General features: G+C 47.9%; 2 protein-coding genes across 2 annotated transcripts in view; both read left to right on the plus strand.

The window, feature by feature from the left end:
* Positions 1-853, plus strand: part of wdr45b (WD repeat domain 45B) — a 12,676-nt gene extending 11,823 nt beyond the window's left edge. The window contains exon 10 of the mRNA XM_067429231.1: positions 1-853. This exon is cut by the window's left edge and continues 76 nt beyond it. Coding sequence (XP_067285332.1) covers positions 1-31 — 31 coding nt within the window. The 3' untranslated portion in view covers positions 32-853.
* Positions 854-2,486: 1,633 nt separating this feature from the next.
* Positions 2,487-24,052, plus strand: foxk2a (forkhead box K2a). The gene is made up of 9 exons (XM_067429232.1): positions 2,487-3,292; positions 5,422-5,598; positions 9,261-9,396; positions 9,621-9,767; positions 10,296-10,489; positions 12,451-12,641; positions 12,735-12,998; positions 16,787-16,897; positions 23,719-24,052. The coding sequence occupies exons 1-9, from the start codon at positions 3,000-3,002 to the stop codon at positions 23,862-23,864; spliced, it is 1,659 nt and encodes a 552-aa protein (XP_067285333.1). The 5' UTR covers positions 2,487-2,999; the 3' UTR covers positions 23,865-24,052.

Below are 24,052 nucleotides of genomic sequence, written 5' to 3' on the forward strand. Positions count from 1 at the left end.
GTTCCTGGAGATGACGGATGAGAAGATCTGAGCTCAGACACTACAGGAGTTTAGCGGAGCTTCCTCTGAGCCCATGGAGAGACTCTGGAGAACTGAGCCCAAACTTACTCTGACTCTGAAGAGCCCAAACTTACTCTGACTCTGAAGAGCCCAAACTTACTCTGACTCTGAAGAGCCCAAACTTACTCTGACTCTGAAGAGCCCAAACTTACTCTGACTCTGAAGAGTCGCCTGAAGAAGTGTGGCCGTTCGTGGCACGACAAGGGAAGCGAATTCTTTTGAAAGGACACCATTTTAATCCGTCTTCCGTGGGATTTTAAGCGTCCTCATCACTCACACTCTGTGTTTGTTAGTGTTAGATATCGTTTCTCTTGCTGTAAGAACAACATGAAAATCACATTACTACATATTATATAGACTAGTGCAACACAACAGGCATTTATGCTGTAACGGTGTGTCCTCATTTCATGTAACGCAGTGTTTTGTTTGGCTTTAAGAAAATCAAACGATTATTAAACCAGTGTAAGGGTTAGATTCACACGAGAGATCATATTAATCCGCATTTACACTTCATTCTTTGAAATAATCTGATAAATAAACTGGCCAAACTGATGGAGAATAGCTGAATGTGACGCCAGGCTCGTCTCCTAAAGTGTTCGTTTGTCTTCATTCTTATAACTGTTCTTTTGAGATCTATCTATAAGCTATTTTGTTACTCATTTGATGCTTTTGTCTTTGATAACGTGCAAGTGATGCGCATAATTTCAAGAAGATGATGATGATGATGATGATGATGATGATGATGCGCACGGAAGTCAGTGTCATATGACAGATTAAAGATGATTGTAAACACCCAGAATTGTTTTATTGATCCCATGATCAGTGGTGAGGTCTGAGGCCTGTTGCATGAAGCTAGCTGAACAAACTCTGAGTTTCAGGTTAGGGTTAAGAGTTGATAAATCCAGATCAGTCCAGCCTGGTTTAGATCAAGTTCAACCATTTCTCAAAGCTCGGTATAAACTTCCTCTGCCAACTCAGGTTTAATCCAGAGTTAGTGCGGCAAACAGCCAATCACAGCGTCCGTTTGAGTCACTTCTCTTCTGAAGATTGAGAGATCGTTTTGAAAATTATGATATTAAATGTGTTTACAAGGCAGGAATAAACACTTTAGTTTGAGAAGCAGCTGAGAGAATATCTGACTTTATCAATGCATGTGATCAAAGAAATATGCATAATAATAATTATAGGTTCACAAAGCTCAAATTAATACACGTTTAAAAGAATTATGAATGCATGTATTATATTTATATTAATATTTGGCTACTTGTCAATTAATATAATATTTATAGTAACATATATGAATTCAAAGTGATTATAATTCATATTATATAAATATAATAAATAATTATCACCAAAAGATGCGCAATTTTATTTTAAAAGTTCTCCTATAATAAACTGCTTTAATTTGGCACGAGAGATGCAGGGGGTGTGGCTTTATTGCATCTTTACTTGCAGCTGATTGGTCCATTTTAGCCGTGTAGTGTACGTTACCATGGTGATAAACACTGATAAAAACCAATCCAACTTCTTGAGCCCGAAAAACCAGAGTTTGCTCAAACTAATCTCGAACTTATCTGAGTAACTGAAACCAGCTTTGTGGAACAGGCCACAGCCTGTAATAATGTTATGGAAACACACACTCATTGCCATGTGGAGATCTTATATATCTGTGTTATGATATGAAACACACACTCATTGCCATGTGGAGATCTTATATATGAAACACACACTCATTGCCATGTGGAGATCTTATATATCTGTGTTATGATATGAAACACACACTCATTGCCATGTGGAGATCTTATATATCTGTGTTATGATATGAAACACACACTCATTGCCATGTGGAGATCTTATATATCTGTGTTATGATATGAAACACACACTCATTGCCATGTGGAGATCTTATATATCTGTGTTATGATATGAAACACACACTCATTGCCATGTGGAGATCTTATATATCTGTGTTATGATATGAAACACACACTCATTGCCATGTGGAGATATTATATATGAAACACACACTCATTGCCATGTGGAGATATTATATATCTGTGTTATGATATGAAACACACACTCATTGCCATGTGGAGATCTTATATATCTGTGTTATGATATGAAACACACACTCATTGCCATGTGGAGATCTTATATATGAAACACACACTCATTGCCATGTGGAGATCTTATATATCTGTGTTATGATCTGAAACACACACTCATTGCCATGTGGAGATCTTATATATCTGTGTTATGATATGAAACACACACTCATTGCCATGTGGAGATCTTATATATCTGTGTTATGATATGAAACACACACTCATTGCCATGTGGAGATCTTTTATATCTGTGTTATGATCTGAAACACACACTCATTGCCATGTGGAGATCTTATATATCTGTGTTATGATATGAAACACACACTCATTGCCATGTGGAGATCTTTTATATCTGTGTTATGATATGAAACACACACTCATTGCCATGTGGAGACATTATATATCCGTGTTATGATATCTAGCACTGCAGGGTAAAGCGCGTTATTCTGTGTCCGAGCTCTCTTACTAACACTAATGACGTGCGTGTCAGAAACTCACAGTGCAACCAACCGCTGACGTCACACGCAATCGCCTCAACGCTGATTGGTGGAGCACATTTTGCTCTGGGAGAGCTGGAGCGCTATTGGAGGCGGCCGCTGTCAGTCCCGCTAGCCCCGCCTCCTCGGTTTGTTTGGTAGCGTGTACGCGCTTCTCATTCTCTCTGCCGCGGCTGGGCTGGAGCCGCTGTCCCCGGGCTGGCTCGTTCCTTCGGCCGTATTTATCATCCTTTCATTCGGCCCCCCGCTAAATTCTGCAACCGGGCCTCCCGACCGACAAACGGCCGTCTGCGCCTTCATTTAGCAGTGTGAAATCCCCGTCTAAAGCCATAAGAAGATGGCGGTGAGCGGGCTGTCGGGCTCGGTGGTCGCCCGGCTCGAGGGCCGAGAGTTCGAGTACCTGATGAAGAAGCGCTCGGTCACCGTCGGACGGAACTCGTCGCAGGGCTCCGTGGACGTCAGCATGGGCCACTCGAGCTTCATCTCACGGCGGCATCTGGAGATCTTCTCAGCGGGCGAGGATGGCACGGGCAGCGGGGACTTCTACCTGCGGTGCCTCGGGAAGAACGGGGTGTTCGTGGACGGGGTGTTCCAGAGGCGAGGCGCGCCCCCGCTGCAGCTGCCCCGCATGTGAGTGCGCGTCCGCGGGGACCGGGAGTGCGGGAGACCGGGAGCGCGACGCTCGCGGTGTTTGTTGTGTTTCGGCACGTGTTGATGATGATGATGACGACGCGCGCGTCCCGTGCTCGTGCACAAACCCTGACCCCGCTCATTCAATCCCGATGACCTTCTGACTGACCACACGTGACCCCCGCAGTCAATGACACGCAGATTAAAGGCTGTCATATGTGCTCGCTTAACTCGCCATGTGTTGACCTTGGAGCAGAGGATCATCATCATTATTATTAATATTATTTAGCCAGGACACACACACGTTTGTTTTTGTGAAATGTGGCGTAATGGTTATTATACTGTACAAACCGTATTTTCTATCCCCTTACACTGCCCCTAAACCTACCCATCACACACACACAGCCCCTAAACCTACCCATCACACACACACACACACACACACACACACACACACACACACACACACACACACACACACACACACACACACACACACACACACACAGCCCCTAAACCTACCCATCACACACACACACACACACACAGCCCCTAAACCTACCCATCACACACACACACACACACACACACACACACAGCTCCTAAACCTACCCATTACACACACACACACAGCTCCTAAACCTACCCATTACACACACACACACACACACAGCTCCTAAACCTACCCATTACACACACACACACACAGCCCCTAAACCTACCCATCACACACACACACACACACACACACAGCTCCTAAACCTACCCATTACACACACACACACAGAGCCCCTAAACCTACCCATCACACACACTGCCCCTAAACCTACCCATCACACACACACACAGCCCCTAAACCTACCCATCACACACACACACACAGCCCCTAAACCTACCCATCACACACACACACACACACACACACACAGCTCCTAAACCTACCCATTACACACACACACACAGAGCCCCTAAACCTACCCATCACACACACACACACACACACAGCCCCTAAACCTACCCATCACACACACACACACAGCCCCTAAACCTACCCATCACACACACACACACACAGCCCCTAAACCTACCCATCACACACACACACAGAGCCCCTAAACCTAACCATCACACACACACACACACACACACTGCCCCTAAACCTACCCATCACACACACACACAGCCCCTAAACCTACCCATCACACACACACACACAGCCCCTAAACCTACCCATCACACACACACACACACACACACAGCTCCTAAACCTACCCATTACACACACACACACAGAGCCCCTAAACCTACCCATCACACACACACACACACACACAGCCCCTAAACCTACCCATCACACACACACACAGCCCCTAAACCTACCCATCACACACACACACAGCCCCTAAACCTACCCATCACACACACACACACACAGCCCCTAAACCTACCCATCACACACACACACAGAGCCCCTAAACCTACCCATCACACACACACACACACACACACTGCCCCTAAACCTACCCATCACACACACACACACACACACACAGCCCCTAAACCTACCCATCACACACACACAGCCCCTAAACCTACCCATCACACACACACACAGAGCCCCTAAACCTACCCATCACACACACACACACACACACACTGCCCCTAAACCTACCCATCGCAGGAAACATTCTGCATTTTTACTTTCTAAAAAAAAAAAACTCATCCTGTATGATTTATAAGCCTTTAGAAAAGTAATGTCCTCATATTTCACCTTCTCCTGTAATACCTGTGTCATACCCATGGCATTATACACATTTGAGTCCTGATATTTCACACAATCAATCAATCAGCTTTATTTCTATCGCTCTTCTCCAGCGGCGATTGTGTCAGAGCAGCTTCAGTGTTAAACAGGACAATACTGCAGCAGAATTAGATTTGGCTGTACAGTCGTTCTGGAGTAAACAGTGATGTTATCAGCTTATTTTAATTTATCAGAGAGAGACAATGTTGGCAGATCAGTATTATAGTTTATAGAATTAAATAAAATCTAATTAATTTTATATGTATATTTAGTTGAATAACTTAGATTGTAATTGTGTGTGTGTGTGTGTAACTCTGCTGGTTTATAGGTGCACGTTCCGGTTTCCCAGCACAAATATTAAAGTGTCATTTACGGCACTGAGCAGCGAGCGGAGAGAGCGGAGGAACCCGGAGTCTCCACTGAAGATCTCACCGCTGACCATCAGCATACCTGAGAACATCACACACCTGATGAGCCCACTGCCATCCCCCACCGGCACCCTCAGGTCAGCCTCTGACCTTTGACAGGCCCCTAACCCAACATCACACACCTGATGAGCCCACTGCCATCCCCCACCGGCACCCTTAGGTCAGCCTTTGACCTCTGACAGGACCCTAACCCAACATCACACACCTGATGAGCCCCCTGCCATCCCCCACCGGCACCTTCAGGTCAGCCTCTGACCTCTGACAGGCCCCTAACCCAACATCACACACCTGATGAGCCCACTGCCATCCCCCACCGGCACCCTCAGGTCAGCCTCTGACCTCTGACAGGACCCTAACCCAACATCACACACCTGATGAGCCCCCTGCCATCCCCCACCGGCACCCTCAGGTCAGCCTCTGACCTCTGACAGGACCCTAACCCAACATCACACACCTGATGAGCCCCCTGCCATCCCCCACCGGCACCCTCAGGTCAGCCTTTGACCTCTGACAGGACCCTAACCCTAACCCAACATCACACACCTGATTAGCCCACTGCCATCCCCCACCGGCACTCTCAGGTCAGCCTTTGACCTCTGACAGGACCCTAACCCCCTAACCTAACATCACACACCTGATGAGCCCACTGCCATCCCCCACCGGCACCCTCAGGTCAGCCTTTGACCTCTGACAGGACCCTAACCCTAACCCAACATCACACACCTGATGAGCCCCTTGCCATCCCCCACTGGCACCCTCAGGTCAGCCTCTGACCTCTGACAGGACCCTAACCCAACATCACACACCTGATGAGCCCACTGCCATCCCCCACCGGCACTCTCAGGTCAGCCTTTGACCTCTGACAGGACCCTAACCCTAACCCAACATCACACACCTGATGAGCCCACTGCCATCCCCCACCAGCACCCTCAGGTCAGCCTCTGACCTCTGACAGACCCCTAACCCAACATCACACACCTGATGAGCCCACTGCCATCCCCCACCAGCACCCTCAGGTCAGCCTCTGACCTCTGACAGGCCCCTAACCCAACATCACACACCTGATGAGCCCACTGCCATCCCCCACTGGCACCCTCAGGTCAGCCTCTGACCTCTGACAGGACCCTAACCCTAACCCAACATCACACACCTGATGAGCCCCTTGCCATCCCCCACTGGCACCCTCAGGTCAGCCTCTGACCTCTGACAGGACCCTAACCCAACATCACACACCTGATGAGCCCACTGCCATCCCCCACCGGCACTCTCAGGTCAGCCTTTGACCTCTGACAGGACCCTAACCCTAACCCAACATCACACACCTGATGAGCCCACTGCCATCCCCCACCAGCACCCTCAGGTCAGCCTCTGACCTCTGACAGACCCCTAACCCAACATCACACACCTGATGAGCCCACTGCCATCCCCCACCAGCACCCTCAGGTCAGCCTCTGACCTCTGACAGGCCCCTAACCCAACATCACACACCTGATGAGCCCCCTGCCATCCCCCACCGGCACCCTCAGGTCAGCCTTTGACCTCCTGAAAGGCCCCTAACCCTAACCCAACATCACACACCTGATGAGCCCCCTGCCATCCCCCACCGACACCCTCAGGTCAGCCTTTGACCTCTGACAGGACCCTAACCCAACATCACACACCTGATGAGCCCCCTGACATCCCCCACCGGCACCCTCAGGTCAGCCTTTGACCTCTGACAGGACCCTAACCCAACATCACACACCTGATGAGCCCACTGCCATCCCCCACCGGCACCCCCAGGTCAGCCTCTGACCTCTGACAGGCCCCTAACCCAACATCACACACCTGATTAGCCCACTGCCATCCCCCACCGGCACTCTCAGGTCAGCCTTTGACCTCTAACAGGCCCCTAACCCTAACCCAACATCACACACCTGATGAGCCCCTTGCCATCCCCCACCGGCACCCTCAGGTCAGCCTTTGACCTCTGACAGGACCCTAACCCAACATCACACACCTGATGAGCCCCCTGCCATCCCCCACCGGCACCCTCAGGTCAGCCTTTGACCTCTGACAGGACCCTAACCCTAACCTAACATCACACACCTGATGAGCCCCCTGCCATCCCCCACTGGCACCCTCAGGTCAGCCTCTGACCTCTGACAGGCCCCTAACCCAACATCACACACCTGATGAGCCCACTGCCATCCCCCACCGGCACCCTCAGGTCAGCCTCTGACCTCTGACAGGACCCTAACCCAACATCACACACCTGATGAGCCCACTGCCATCCCCCACTGGCACCCCCATGTCAGCCTTTGACCTCTGACCGGCCCCTAACCCAACATCACACACCTAATGAGCCCCCTGCCATCCCCCACCGGCACCCTCAGGTCAGCCTCTGACCTCTGACAGGCCCCTAACCCTAACCCAACATCACACACCTGATGAGCCCACTGCCATCCCCCACCGGCACCCTCAGGTCAGCCTCTGACCTCTGACAGGCCCCTAACCCTAACCCAACATCACACACCTGATGAGCCCACTGCCATCCCCCACTGGCACCCCCAGGTCAGCCTTTGACCTCTGACCGGCCCCTAACCCAACATCACACACCTAATGAGCCCCCTGCCATCCCCCACCGGCACCCTCAGGTCAGCCTCTGACCTCTGACAGGCCCCTAACCCAACATCACACACCTGATGAGCCCACTGCCATCCCCCACTGGCACCCCCAGGTCAGCCTTTGACCTCTGACCGGCCCCTAACCCAACATCACACACCTAATGAGCCACCTCTGCAAGGCTCCACCTCTGTTAGTCTCCACCTCTGGCCTCTGCTAGGCTTGACTTCTGAACTCCTTTATGCTTGAACTCTTACCACTGTTAGGCTTGGCTTCTGTTAGGCTTGGCCTCTGTTAGGCTTGACCACTGTTAGGCTTGGCCTCTGTTAGGCTTGACCACTGTTAGGCTTGACCTCTGGCATCTGTTAGGCTTGGCCTCTTATCTCTGTTAGACTTGGCCTCTGTTAGGCTTGACCACTGTTAGGCTTGACCTCTGGCATCTGTTAGGCTTGGCCTCTTATCTCTGTTAGACTTGGCCTCTGTTAGGCTTGACCTCTGTTAGGCTTGACCTCTGGCCTCTGTTAGGCTTGACCTCTGTTAGGTTTGACCTCTGGCCTCTGTTAGGCTTGACCTCATTCCTCTGTTAGCCCTGGTCTCTGTTAGGCTTGACCTCTGCCCTCTGTTAGGCTTGACCACTGTTAGGCTTGACCTCTGGCATCTGTTAGGCTTGGCCTCTTACCTCTGTTAGGCTTGACCTCTGTTAGGCTTGACCTCTGTTAGACTTGGCCTCTGTTAGGCTTGACCTCTGGCCTCAGTTAGGCTTGACCTCTGTTAGGTTTGACCTCTGGCCTCTGTTAGGCTTGACCTCATTCCTCTGTTAGCCTTGGCCTCTGTTTGGCTTGACCTCTTACCTCTGTTAGGCTTGACCTCTGTTAGGCTTGACCTCTTACCTCTGTTAGGCTTGGCTTCTGTTAGGCTTGACCTCTTACCTCTGTTAGGCTTGACCTCTGCCCTTTGTTAGGCTTGACCCCTGGCCTCTTATAGGCTTTACGTCTGTTAGGCTTGACTTTTGTTAGGCTTGACCTCTTACCTCTGTTAGGCTTGACCTCTGGCCTATGTTAGGCTTGACCTCTGGCCTATGTTAGGCTTGACCTCTGCCCTCTGTCAGGCTTGACCCTCTGCTCTGTTCCCTCAGCGCCGCTAACTCCTGTCCGTCGAGTCCGCGTGGGGCGGGGCTATCCGGCTTCAGGATGCGCGGCCTGACTGCAGATCTCAATGAGAACTCTCAGTCTGAGAATGACAAGGAGGCGTCCGGAGGAGACAGCCCAAAGGTGGGATGAGTTTACTGACCTAAGATGACCTCTAATGACCTCTGGTATCTCAGTGCGTTCATGATTTACTGTGCTCCTCCTCCTCCTCAACTTTCTCCTCTTCTTCCTTTTCCTCATCCTCCTCCTTCTCTTCCTCCTCCTCTTCCTGCTCATCCTCTTCTTCTTCCTGCTCTTCCTCCTTCTCTTCATCTTCCTCCTCCTCCTCCTCTTCTTCTGTTTTCCAGGATGACTCCAAGCCTCCGTACTCCTACGCTCAGCTCATCGTTCAGGCCGTCACAATGGCTCCAGATAAGCAGCTCACACTGAACGGCATCTACACACACATCACTAAGAACTACCCCTACTACAGGACGGCAGACAAAGGCTGGCAGGTGTGTGTGTTAAAGAGAGAGAGAGAGAGAGAGAGAGAGTGTGAGTTTCCACCTGTGTGTGTGTGTAAGAGAGAGAGAGTGTGTGAGTTTCCGCCTGTGTGTGTGTGTGTGTGTGTGTGTGTGTGTGTGTGTGTGTGTGTGTGTGTGTGTGTGTGTGTGTGTGTGTGTGTAAGAGAGAGAGAGTGTGTGAGTTTCCGCCTGTGTGTGTGTGTGTGTGTGTGTGTGTAAGAGAGAGAGTGTGTGTGTGTGTGTGTGTAAGAGAGAGTGTGTGCCTTTTATAAAGTTTATGTATACATTTATAAAGTGTGTAAATGTTAATGTGTGTTATTAAATGGCTGATGCTTTGGGTAGATCAGAGCCTTCATTATAAAGTGAACTAATCCTTTAATTTCTAGAAAACTGCTGCTCTTCCTTCTTTATCCCAGAATTCCTGCTGGTGTTAGTCTTCCAGCGCACATTAGAGCTGAAGAGCCAGAGCGCGACCCGTTTAGTGAGCCGAACTTCACCTCTGTCCCGTCTCTCTTCCAGAACTCGATCCGCCACAATCTGTCCCTAAACCGCTACTTCATCAAAGTGGCCCGATCCCAGGATGAGCCGGGAAAAGGCTCGTTCTGGAGGATCGACCCATCGTCCGAGGGGAAGCTGGTGGAGCAGGCCTTCCGGAAGCGGCGACCGCGGGGCCTTCCCTGCTTCAGGACTCCACTCGGCCCACTGGCCTCCAGGTGAGAGTGGGATGGGTTATCTGTGTTTGTGTCTGGGCTGGGATCGGGCCGGATTGGTTATCGGTGTTTGCGTCTGGGCTGGGATCGGGCCGGATTGGTTATCGGTGTTTGCGTCTGGGCTGGGATCGGGCCGGATGGGTCTTCGGTGTTTGTGTCTGGGCTGGGATCGGGCCGGATGGGTTATCTGTGTCTGCGTCTGGGCTGGGATCGGGCCGGATGGGTTATCTGTGTTTGCGTCTGGGCTGGGATCGGGCCGGATGGGTCTTCGGTGTTTGTGTCTGGGCTGGGATCGGGCCGGATGGGTTATCGGTGTTTGTGTCTGGGCTGGGATCGGGCCGGATGGGTTATCTGTGTTTGCCTCTGGGCTGGGATCAGGCCGGATGGGTTATCTGTGTTTGCCTCTGGCCTGGGATCAGGCCGGATGGGTTATCTGTGTTTGCCTCTGGGCTGGGATCGGGCCGGATGGGTTATCGGTGTTTGCGTCTGGGCTGGGATCGGGCCGGATGGGTTATCAGTGTTTGCGTCTGGGCTGGGATCGGGCCGGATGTGTTATCTGTGTTTGCGTCTGGGCTGGGATCGGGCCGGATGGGTCTTCGGTGTTTGTGTCTGGGATCGGGCCGGATGGGTCTTCGGTGTTTGCGTCTGGGCTGGGATCGGGCCGGATGGGTTATCTGTGTTTGCGTCTGGGCTGGGATCGGGCCGGATGGGTTATCTGTGTTTGCGTCTGGGCTGGGATCGGGCCGGATGGGTCTTCGGTGTTTGTGTCTGGGATCGGGCCGGATGGGTCTTCGGTGTTTGCGTCTGGGCTGGGATCGGGCCGGATGGGTTATCTGTGTTTGCGTCTGGGCTGGGATCGGGCCGGATGGGTTATCTGTGTTTGCGTCTGGGCTGGGATCGGGCCGGATGGGTTATCGGTGTTTGCGTCTTGGCTGGGATCGGGCCGGATGGGTTATCTGTGTTTGCCTCTGGGCTGGGATCGGGCCGGATGGGTTATCGGTGTTTGCGTCTGGGCTGGGATCGGGCCGGATGGGTTATCGGTGTTTGCGTCTGGGCTGGGATCGGGCCGGATGGGTTATCGGTGTTTGCGTCTGGGCTGGGATCGGGCCGGATGGGTTATCGGTGTTTGCGTCTGGGCTGGGATCGGGCCGGATGGGTTATCTGTGTTTGCGTCTGGGCTGGGATCGGGCCGGATGGGTTATCGGTGTTTGCGTCTGGGCTGGGATCGGGCCGGATGGGTTATCGGTGTTTGCGTCTGGGCTGGGATCGGGCCGGATGGGTTATCGGTGTTTGCGTCTGGAAATGGGATCGGGCCGGATGGGTTATCGGTGTTTGCGTCTGGAAATGGGATCGAGCCGGATGGGTTATCGGTGTTAGCGTCTGGCCTGGGATCGGGCCGGATGGGTTATCTGTGTTTGTGTCTGGGCTGGGATCGGGCCGGATGGATTATCGGTATTTGCGTCTGGGCTGGGATCGGGCCGGATGGATTATCGGTGTTTGCGTCTGGGCTGGGATCGGGCCGGATGGGTTATCGGTGTTTGCGCCTGGACTGGGATCAGGCCGGATGGGTTATCGGTGTTTGTGCCTGGGCTGGGATCGGGCCGGATGGGTCTTCGGTGTTTGTGCCTGGGCTGGGATCGGGCCGGATGGGTCTTCGGTGTTTGCGCCTGGGCTGGGATCGGGCCGGATGGGTTATCGGTGTTTGCGTCTGGGCTGGGATCGGGCCGGATGGGTCTTCGGTGTTTGCGCCTGGGCTGGGATCGGGCCGGATGGGTCTTCGGTGTTTGCGCCTGGGCTGGGATCGGGCCGGATGGGTCATCGGTGTTTGCGTCTGGGCTGGGATCGGGCCGGATAGGTTATCGGTGTTTGCGTCTGGGCTGGGATCGGGCCGGATGGGATATCGGTGTTTGTGTGGGCTGGGATCGGACGGATGGGTTATCAGTGTTTGTGTTTTTTCCTCCCAGGAGCGCTCCGGCGTCTCCTAACCACACAGGGGCGCTCTCGGCCCACTCCAGCGGCGTTCAGACTCCAGAAAGCTTATCCAGAGAAGGCTCGCCTGTGCCCATGGACCCCGATCCGACTCCGACTCCAGCTCCGCCTGTCCAGCCCAAACTCGCAGTCATACAAGAGGCCTGCTTCACACAGAATGCCCCAGGTATGACTGCGGACACGCACGCACACACACACACCGCTTTCACTCTCTCACTCTCTCACTCTCTCTCTCTCTCTCTCTCTCTCTCACACACAGGGTCAGCTCAGCCCGTTCTCATCACGCTCCAGCAGAACCTCAAACCCCTGACCTACGCTGTGTCCACTCCAGTGTCCGGCTCTTCCCAGTCCGTCATGCAGACGGTCCATGTGGTGACCCAGATCCCGGCGGTGTCCATGGCGACCCAGATCCCGGCGGTATCCTTGGCGACTGTGACCGCACTGTCTGCCAACACGCGTGTGGCGGAGCCCGTGTTCACACAGGCCAACACGCGTGAGAACGGAGAGCACCAGGAGGTCAAAGGTGAGCTCTGTGGAATACTTGATTCTCATTGGCCGAGCTCTGATATCCTGTTAGCGTTTTGTAAACAACCGCTCATCCTGTGTGTGTGTGTGTGCGTGTGTGTGTGTGTTTCAAGGCCATTGCTGTCGGTTTCTCTTTTGTTGTTGTGCTCCCCCTATAGTTGGGATTTGGCTAGAAAGCGGCTGGGGAAGACTCAGGAGAAAATTTAGTTGTTTGATCGAAAAAATAGTTATTGTGTGCACAAAAATCAAAATAACGATATAATCCACCAAGTTATTGACGTGAACTCGACGCATGCGCGAAAATATGACGCAGCTCCGCCGTTCGAATCATAGCGAATACATGACCCGGAAGAGGAGGAGCGCCGCTATCGTGTGTGTGTGTGTGTGATCAAGTTGTGGCGCTTCTTCCAGTATTAGATTTGCCTTTCCAGGCTAAATATACACGGCCTCATGAGGTAATACACTGTGGCGCTAATGATAATTATTCAAATCTGACTCTAGACCAGAGAAAGAAATCACAGATGAATTAAAGTCGCCTGATGATTGTAGGCGCATGGCCACTTTGAGAAACATAATCTTTTTAAAAAATCCAGAAATCACAATGTATGATTTTTTTAACTATTTTTTTGAATGATACAGCTTCAAGTAATTATCTGAACACCTGAGAAAATCAATGTTAATATTTTGTACAGTAGCCTTTGTTTGCAGTTACAGAGGTCAAGCGTTTCCTGTAGTTTTTTTCCAGGTTTGCACTACAGGAGGGATTCTGGCCCACTCCTCCACACAGATCTTCTCTAGATCCGTCAGGTTTCTGGCCTGTCGCTGAGAAACACGGAGTTTGAGAGATTCTCTATTAGGTTTAGGTCTGGAGACTGGCTGGGCCACGCCAGAACCTTGATATGCTTCTTAAAGAGCCACTCCTTGGTTATCCTGGCTGTGCTTCGGGTCATTGTCATGTTGGAAGACCCAGCCTCGACCCGTCTTCAATGCTCTAACTGAGATTGTTCCCCAAAATCTCGCAATACATGGCCCCGGTCATCCTCTCCTTAATACAGTGCAGTCGCCCTGTCCCATGTGCAGAAAAACACCCTCACAGCATGATGCTGCCACCCCCATGCTTCACAGTAGAGATTGTGTTCTTGGGATGGTACTCATCATTCTTCTTCCTCCAAACACGTTTAGTGGAATTATGACCAAAAAATTATATTTTGGTCTCATCTGACCACATGACTTTCTCCCATGACTCCTGTGGATCATCCAAATGGTCATTGGCAAACTTAAGACGGGCCTGGACATCTGCTGGTTTAAGCAGGGGAACCTTCTGTGCCATGCATGATTTCAAACCATGACGTCTTATACCAACAGTGGTCCCAGCTCTGTTCAGGTCATTGCCCAGCTCCTCCCGTGTAGTTTGGGCTGATTTCTCACCTTTCTTAGGATCATTGAGACCCACGAGGTGAGATCTGGCATGGAGCTCCAGTCCGAGGGAGATTGACAGTCATGTTTAGCTTCTTCCATTTTCTAATGATTGCTCCAACATTGGAACTTTTTTCACCGAGCTGCTTGGCCATTTCCCCGTAGCCCTTTCCATCCTTGTCGAGGTGTACAATTTTGTCTCGTGTCTTTGGACAGCTCTTTGGTCTTGGCCATGTTAGTAGTTGGACTCTTGCTGATTGTATGGAGTGGACAGGTGTCCCCGAATAGGATTCGTTGCATCGATATGCAGAGCCGCATTCGCCCACTGATCTCACGGTCGAATCTTCGCCGGTGTAATGATACGAGGACATACCATTTTCTCAATTGTTTAAAGACGTGACGCGGCCAATAGGGTCGTCCGGTGTGCGACCCCTTTAAGGTGCTGAGCTTCAGTCCTTCACCCCCTTCAGGCACAATCAGCTTAAGAACGTGCATGTAAACGCACTCAAAGTGTTCTTTTTCTCTCTAGGCAGGTATTTTTTTAGGTTTATTTATCAAAATGTTCTTTTATATATTTGTGTGATGTTCTGTATTTCGATCGCGGCTTTAACATGTTATGAGAAAACGGTTTAGGGATGTTTATCCACCACATTACCTTTTATTTAAACCTAACTAAGAAAGCCATTGTCAGTTCGTCTGTCAGTTGGCAGGCAGTTTTGGTCGCTTTATTAAAAGTTGTTGCTGTGAAAAAAAATAGTTTTACCCTCCTGCTGACTGTTGTGCCCCTCCCAACTCATTCACACACACACAGATGATTCGACTATCTACTTCAACTTCTACTTTCTATTCCTCGCTCTCGCTAGAAGACTAAAGGTGAGCGGGCTTTCTCTGCAGCGGCTCCTCGACTCTGGAACTGTCTTGCTCTTGGTATTAGATTTTCTTGCTACTTTTAAAGCATCCTTAAAAACTCATTTATATTCTTTATGTTTTAACTGATGGTGTTAATGCTGTTCCATGAACCCTCAATGCTTATATCTAATGTGTAATTCTGTTTTGATTTTGTTTTAATGCTCGTGGACAGCACTTTGGTGACAACCTTGGTTGTTTTAAATGTGCTATATAAATCAATAAACTAAACTGAACTTAGGGAGAGGAGTTAAGGACATACATTTCATTTTTGGGTGAACTAACCCTTTAAAAGTAAGTCACCTAATTTTTTTTCTTTAAGACTGGTCCTAACTTTTTAAAAACAGTTACTTAAAATGGTAGATCGGTTCAATTCGAATTAGAAAAGTAATACTGATTACATTTCACCGGCACGTCATCCTCAATAAACCCGTTTCCGGTGCAATAACTCCGATCTTTTAAGTATTCTTATTCTTGCGTAATCGACGCGCCGTCCTGAATAAACCCGTCTCTTGTGTGATACTCAAAATTTTGAATATTCCAATCTAATATGATTTATGACCTGCAGGGTTGCCAGAATAATAATTGTACACTGTTTAATAATAGGCCAGAGGAGAACTGATTCTGGTTTCTCCCAAGGTTTATTGTTTCCTTTGGTTGCCTTTGGCTTGGCTTGCTCAGTTGGGGAAATTTATTAATTAGGTCATATTTAATTCTACAAACTATCCAAATCAAAATAGCCAAATCAAATTTTGTTGCAAAATTGTCCTGTTAACACTGTGAAGCTGCTTTGTAGCAATCGTCATTGTAAAAGCGCGATATAAATAAAGCTGATTGATTGACTAAATGCTAGTTGGACAAATGTGTGCTTAAGACAGTCTTAAGATAGTGGCTAAGTTCATGCATCTCCCAGATGGGTTATTTTTAGGCCGATAGATGAGCATCCTGTGCTGGACACTAAGAAGGTTTGATGCGTTTTCTAGGGCTGGTAGGGTTTTACTGATGCTTTTGCAGGAAGTTCTCCACAGTCGTTTTACCTGACCTGCTTAAAGCGAAGTCACCATTAGTAGTTTACAGTGACCGTAACCTGCTCAGGTTCTGACACTCCCTTCAGAACCCGAACCAACGACTGCTGTTCCTGCCTTAGGATTTACTCGTCCTGAGGGCTCTGAGAATCTAGAGGCCTGTGTGTGTGTGTGTGTGTGTGGGTGTGAGAGAGAGAGTGTGTGTGGGAATATTTTTATAATTTTGTGGAAAAGGAGGTTATTGGCCATGCCCTTACTTTAAAAGAAGAGGAACTTTAAAAATAGTTTTTTGAGAAAGTAAAAATGCAGAATGTTTCCTGCGATGGGTAGGTTTAGGGGCTGTGTGTGTGTGTGTGTGTGTGTGTGTGTGTGTGTGTGTGTGTGTGTGTGTGTGTGTGTGTGTGTGGCTGGTCTTTAATGGTGTGTCCCTGTGTCTCAGTGAAAGTGGAGCCCGTTCTCTCGGCCCGTGTTCTTCAGACACAGACGGTCACTCTCGTGGGTCAGCACCAGCTGCCGGTCAAGGCCATCACACAGAACGGGACACACACAGGTGAGGAACACACACACACACACACACACACACACACAGGTGAGGATCACACTCACATCCATTGGTCCTGTACATGGTGGCGGCTAAGATTAGACACAGATGTTACTGGTCATGGAATAATTTAGTTAATTTAAAAGTCTGCATTTTAAAATCATCTTATACCTTTATTATTGCCCTCCTGATGGCACTCTTTGACTCTTTTCTTTAACAAATCCCTTTCCATTATTTCCAACTGATGCACTGTGCTTTCCTATATCTTATCACCTAAGGCACAGGCTCAGATAACAGCTTTGAGCTGGTTTTGAATGAGAGAGAGTCTCTGAGGCATCCAAAAACTGTTTCCATTAACTTTATACTCATCCCTCTACCTCAGCAGAAGATCTGGCTAGAAATTAAAATACTTTTCAAATAAACATCAGACATTATTCTTTTAACTCTATGCTTAGACAGAGAGCACATTTTCAAATAACCACAAGTTTATATTTGTCTTTTGCCAATTAATTTAGAAACTACAGATTTCCACTCAGATTGAGTATCCGTTACTCTTGCACGTTCGGCCACAGCTCCAGGAATCACGTGACGGGCCAGATTCCGATAAGCAAATTGTATTATTACAGCTCAGCACCAGATTATCTTTTTGAAAACAAAAACTCTGCATTTAGGGTTTTTAGCATATTAACACCAATTTCTCTTACAAACAGTGTGTTTACCAACATTCAGGCGAATGAACATTTATCAGAATTTTTCTAAATTTTTCAAGAGTTGGAGGAACCAGGGCAAAGTTTTTAATTTAAACCCTTAATGGTATTATTTACACATGTTCTTGCCACAATCATGTTTTGCAGTCATTGTCTTTCATTTTCCCTTAAAATGTTAAAATGATCATAGATCTTTCCTTCAAAAATAATTTGTTTTTACTTTGTCTACAAAATTTAGCCTGGTGGCCCGATTTGCCAAAATTTCTACACCTTATGGGTGAGAGGTTACAGTTACTGCTGACCACAATTAAAACGCTCTGTCCTTCTTTTTATTTTAGTCAAAAGTTTATACTCACCTGAAACAGCAAGAAATGAAGGCGGCGATCATTGAACAACACAGCCGTGGCTTCTGCGTGATGAAACTGCAAAGTACACTTATAAAAACAAAGCCACATAAACTGGTCCATGACAAATTTGGGTCACAATTTTATTTTATTGGGAATTGTTCCAGATACATTCCTGGCAACCAACCCTGTATCTGTTGTTTATTTTGTTTAACTAATAACTAAATCCCTGACTGGCTGATTTACTGAGTTCGGGGATCTGCGATCTGAGATGGAAGAGATGGAGCTGGTTTGCGATGCCTACTGGACACACACACCATTGCAGGGACACACTCCTGTAGGGGTAGTGACTGCACTAAATGCCCACTTTGCCTTATATTATCACACAAATATAATTAACTCCTCACTCCTATGGAAGTGAGCTCTCTCGTTTCCCTTTACCAATCTCTTCCATTCCGATAACCCTTTCCAAATAATAAAAACATCCTACTACCTTTTTTGTTGGTTTGCCCGGGATGTCACCACAGAACATTTGCCTGCATTCTCCACCAAAACTGTCTTAACAGCTTATGACCCACGACCAGTAGTGAAGAAATGAAGACCAAGAGTTAGGATTGCAATGAAATATTTACTTAAGAATAGTTTGCGGTTTCAACAGCAGAAGCAGCTTCAGGTCTCTGGAGGAGTTAGTAGGCCGTTGCCTCGCCCTATCGTACATACGATTGTCCAACAGTTATACCGTTCTCAAGGTCTATCCACGTCATTACTGCAATGTGGATGGTTCTGATTGGCTCAGCGAAAATGGACATTCATGGTAAATTTCCACAGGTCAGTTAATTTGATGCACGTCTCCATAGAGGTGTCAGTTTTTGATGCTTTCACCCCAGAATTAGGCCCGTAATGACCTTCCAGATCTGGAGCAGGTGCCAGCTTGCCCTGAACAAGTCCTCACATCTCTTAGGGTGCCCACTGTACATCATTCTCAACACTGATCTGCAATGCAGAATATTGCACACATACACAGGTTTATGTGTATGTGTCTCTCCTTAAAGGGGGGTGAAACACTCAGTTTCAGTCAATCTCTTTTCATGTCAATCTTGAGTACCTATCGAGTAGTAGTGCATCCTTATCATCTCCGAAAAGTCTTTAGTTTTATTTATTTATATTTATAAAAGAAATATGGGCTGTACCGAGTCTTTCCGGAAAAAACCGAGCGCCTGGAGGCGTATCGTGTGGGCGGAGCTAAAGAATGATGAGGCGTATCGTGTGGGCGGAGCTAAAGAATGACGAGGCGTATCGTGTGGGCGGAGCTAAAGAATGGCGAGGCGTAACGTGTGGGCGGAGCTAAAGAATGACGAGGCGTATCGAGTGGGCGGAGCTAAAGAATGACGATCGCGAACAAAGCGGTGACGTCCTCAAGCGTGGAGAAGCCCATCGCTATCTCAGCTAATACAGATAATGATCCAGAATCATTCGGAGGCTGAAATAAACTGAACAGGAGAAGCAGCAGCAGCAGGACGTCCGTCTCTGTGGTATGGACTGTATTTAGTGGCCTGTCAACATTTGTGTGTGTTTACTCGCAGTTTATGAGGACATGATTCGGTTTATGGACTATTGTATGCGACTAAACCTTAGCAGTAGCAAGCAGAACGGTTTAGCACGTCAGACTAGTGTAACGTTATACAGAGAACAGCAATGGAGTCCGTTAGCGCATTTGAATGACGAAGCACGCGATCGTGTCGTTTACTGATGTTTACTCACGCGACGATAGCCGACAGCACAGACATCTGAAGCAGTTTAACTCACCGGCTGCTTCCAAAGCAGGACCGAACCTTTATCGCTGGGACCGCTCCGTCAGAAACACACTTCTTTGGTCTGATTTGGTGAAGTCCTGACAGCAGTGGTGTGTAAATCCACTTTGAGACGCGACTGAAGCGATGTTGTGAAGCTTCCCGTCATTTCTGCGTTGAGATCGGTTCAAATGCAGCGCTGCCTTCCCAGAATGCTGTGCTGAAGCGCTGAAGTCGCTCGACGTCACCCATAGGAATAAAGTGGAGCGCGGCGCGGACTATAACGACAGAAGTGTTCACGGAAGTGTTGCTATCAAGGGTTTAGTGACATCACAGGTCATCACACATCTCTAGGTCAGACCCACAGTCACTCCTCAGAGACCAAATACACACTTTAGAAAACAAGAAATCATAACTGGAAAGAATCATTATAATAGTATAGGAAGATAAATATTGATTAAGGCTTTATGAATTTAATTATGATATAAACTCACCTAAAGGATTATTAGGAACACCCGTTCAATTTCTCATTAATGCAGTTATCTAATCAGCCAATCACATGGCAGTTCTTCAGTGCATTTAGGGGTGTGGTCCTGGTCAAGACAATCTCCTGAACTACAGACTGAATGTCAGAATGGGAAAGAAAGGTGATTTAAGCCGTTTTGAGCGTGGCATGGTTGTTGGTGCCAGACGGGCCGGTCTGAGTATTTCACAATCTGCTCAGTTACTGGGATTTACACACACAACCATTTCTAGGGTTTACAGAGAATGGTGTGAGAAGGGAAGAGCATCCAGTCTGCAGCAGTCCTGTGGGAGAAAATGCCTTGTTGATGCTCGAGGTCAGAGGAGAATGGGCCGACTGATTTAAGCTGATAGAAGAGCAACTTTGACTGAAATAACCACTCGTTACAACCGAGGTATGCAGCAAAGCATTTGTGAAGCCACAACACACACAACCTTGAGGCGGATGGGCTACAACAGCAGAAGACCCCACCGGGGACCACTCATCTCCACTACAAATAGGACAAAGAGGCGACAATCTGCACAAGCTCACCAAAATTGGACAGTTGAAGACTGGAGAAATGTTGCCTACTCTGATGAGTCTCGATTTCTGTTGAGACATTCAGATGGTAGAGTCAGAATTTGGCGTAAACAGAATGAGAACATGGATCCATCATGCCTTGTTCCCACTGTGCAGGCTGGTGGTGGTGGTGTAATGGTGTGGGGGATGTTTTCTTGGCACACTTTAGGCCCCTTAGTGCCAATTGGGCATCGTTTAAATGCCACGGCCTACCTGAGCATTGTTTCTGACCATGTCCATCCCTTTATGACCACCATGTGCCCATCCTCTGATGGCTACTTCCAGCAGGATAATGCACCATGTCACAAAGCTCCAATCATTTCAGATTGGTTTCTTGAACATGCCAATGAGTTGACTGTACTAAAATGGCCGCCACAGTCCCCAGATCTCAACCCAATAGAGCATCTTTGGGATGTGGTGGAACGGGAGCTTCGTGCCCTGGATGTGCATCCCACAAATCTCCATCCACTGCAAGATGCTCTCCTATCAATATGGGCCGACATTTCTAAAGAATGCTTTCAGCAGCTTGTTGATCAATGCCACGGAGAATTAAGGCAGTTCTGAAGGAGAGGGTCAAACACAGTATTAGTGTGTGCTCCTAATAATCCTTTAGGTGAGTGTGTATAGACGGTTTCAACGGCAGCAACATAAACAAACGCTACTGCGCATGCGCGCTTTTGTGGCCCAAACTTAACTTCCGGTAGACATCAATAACACCAGAGGATGCGTTATCTTTCTTATGCGTTAGCATCTTTAATTTTGATTGTGCACCATTATCTTAATGTATAGATTTTTTTTTTGTTTCAGCATGTTTATTATAAATAATCTCCCATTTATGTCTTTAATATAGAGTGGGAAAACGCCCCACTTAAAGGATAGGTCACCCAAAACTGAAAATCCCGTCATTCATTACTCACCGTCACGTTGATCCCAGAGTTTCCGCTAGAATAAAATGGTGCCGGTCAAAGTGACCGGCAGAGGTTTCGTTTTCCGGACATTTTGATGATATGCCGGTCAAAAACTCCTGAAAGCAGTTTATGTAACTTTAAAAAAATGCCATAATCAGGCCGTATATGCAACATGTTTATTAGCCGAACTTTCAAATAGACGGAAAAAAAACATGAACGTCCGATTGGCGTCAATCAACCAATTTTTTTAACTCATAGGCGTAATTTGCGGGTGGGACATGTCCCCACCACTTTTTTAAAACATCTTGCTTCACGGATTAACCTAACTAATACAAACAAAACATCTCTGGTTAACTGGAAGAGTATAATTTCATTCGTTTGTTAAATAAGAGGCGATCGCTCGTTGCCGCTGTTATCAGTGCTGCAGATTCCTCTCGCGGCTCATGCAGTCTTCACACAGACGAGCGCTTTAATCTAACGCTTAACGCCGCTGCAGAGACTTCTGTTTGTTCCGGTCAGATCGCAAAACTAAATGCACAAAAACTGCCCCTGCTAATGATGTACAACCACTGATGGTATTCGGTTTGAGGAGAGAGAGAATAGACCACGAGGGCAGATTAGAAACGAGAACTTCTGACAAGTTTAACAGACTAGACCAGGGATTAAGCAAAGTGTGCAAATCTATTTGCCTTTATTCACGTGAAAAATCTTTAGATGCAATAATTAAACGCAATTAATACATTTAATTATAAACTCAGTATGTCTCATTTAGTTGGTAACATTTAAATTGGCCACCGTGTGAAATGACAAAATCATATAATAGAATATAACAGTACTGATAACTGTCAGCAGGTATACCTTATAAGCACTACAAGATGTTTTTGAATGCATTAGAGAAAACGACAAAATTACTTATTCACAAAATTACGTGTGTGAATAAGTGCTGTTTAAAATGTGCTTGCCGATCATATTCAGTAGAAGGTAAAAAAAATTAAAAAAATCCCATGAACTTTCCCATCCCGCTCATGCCCATCGCCGTGATCATCTGTATAACGCTGGTTGTTTACCGTGAGTTCTGAACGCTGCACCATGTGCTTATTTAAATCTTTTCGTTCCTACACATATTAGGCTATTCCTCATGTCTGAGGCAAGCCTGCCGAGCTTCAGTTTATTTGAGACGCGCTTCAGTTCATGATGAAAGCGATGGCTTCCGCGACCTCGTCTACTTATTTATTTCTTATTTATTAAATACATGCAATTAACCGAAGAACCCTTTATTAAAATTAAGAGACAATTTGTACAAAACGAAAGAAAGGCTTTTTACAAAACAAAACTTAATATTAAACTAAATATAACCACCAAAATCATGTCTGACCCACTCGCATCTTTGCACTTATAGCCTATCATAATCAGATGAAATCTAAAAATAATATTATAATATTTAAACATAAATATGAAGAAAAAAAACATTGTTTAATGGCTACAACAAGTATAGTAAGCTACAGATGTATGTCATGTCTGAGCTGGATTTGAGCGATCATCATTTTACCGGCGGGTTCACAGTAGCCTATATAAATGCGTGCGCACTCGCCTTTCAATTATGCAATGCGTCGGCATAACATGTTTCTTTGTTTCATAATATAAGATTAATGTTGGGAAACTTGTGTCATGTGCTCTCTGCTTGGTTTTTAATATTTATATCATGTTAACCAAGAATAGTACGTCAAAATGTATTTCTACTGAGTAGTGCGCCATTAGCCAGACCGATAAACAGACACAGACCGGAAGTTAACTTCGGGCCAGGCGCGTAACCGTAGCAACGCGCGTGCGTTCGATGAAACCGTCTATACAGGTATATTGAAGTGGCAGATCATTTTAGAATCGCCCTTTCAGCACTGGGGTCCGGTACATCCTCAGACTCTAAGCTCACTGTGTGTGTGTGTGTGTGTGTGTGTGTGTGTGTGTGTGTGTGTGATGCTAACGCTGGTGTCTGTCCTCAGCTAACCCACTGCACCTGCTGGCCACTCACGCCTCAGCCTCGGCGTCGCTTCCCACCAAACGGCAGAGCAGCGATCAGGCCGAGCCGGAGCCCAAACGGGTCAGAACCGGAGCAGCAGAGACAGACCAGCAGAACCACGCCGACTAGGCCAGCCGTCTCCTGACCTTTGACCTCAACACGGTTTTTTGTTTGTCCGAGCTACACCACTGACCCGCCACTGACCCGCGGGCCGATGGTGAGGTGAAGTGGAGACCCTCAGATGGAGGAGGGACACAAGCACACACACACACACACACACACACACACACACACACACACACACACACACACACACA

This window comes from Pseudorasbora parva, chromosome 21 (genome assembly GCF_024679245.1).
Source record: "Pseudorasbora parva isolate DD20220531a chromosome 21, ASM2467924v1, whole genome shotgun sequence".
NCBI lineage: Eukaryota > Metazoa > Chordata > Actinopteri > Cypriniformes > Gobionidae > Pseudorasbora > Pseudorasbora parva.

What these genes read in the sequence shown, in the direction of transcription:
- foxk2a (XM_067429232.1), top strand. Translation starts at nt 3,000, where the DNA reads ATGGCGGTGAGCGGGCTGTCGGGCTCGGTGGTCGCCCGGCTCGAGGGC. An exon ending in CTCGGCCCACTGGCCTCCAG is followed by an intron (nt 10,490 to 12,450) that starts GTGAGAGTGGGA and finishes TTTTCCTCCCAG; the next exon opens with GAGCGCTCCGGCGTCTCCTA. An exon ending in CTTCACACAGAATGCCCCAG is followed by an intron (nt 12,642 to 12,734) that starts GTATGACTGCGG and finishes TCTCACACACAG; the next exon opens with GGTCAGCTCAGCCCGTTCTC.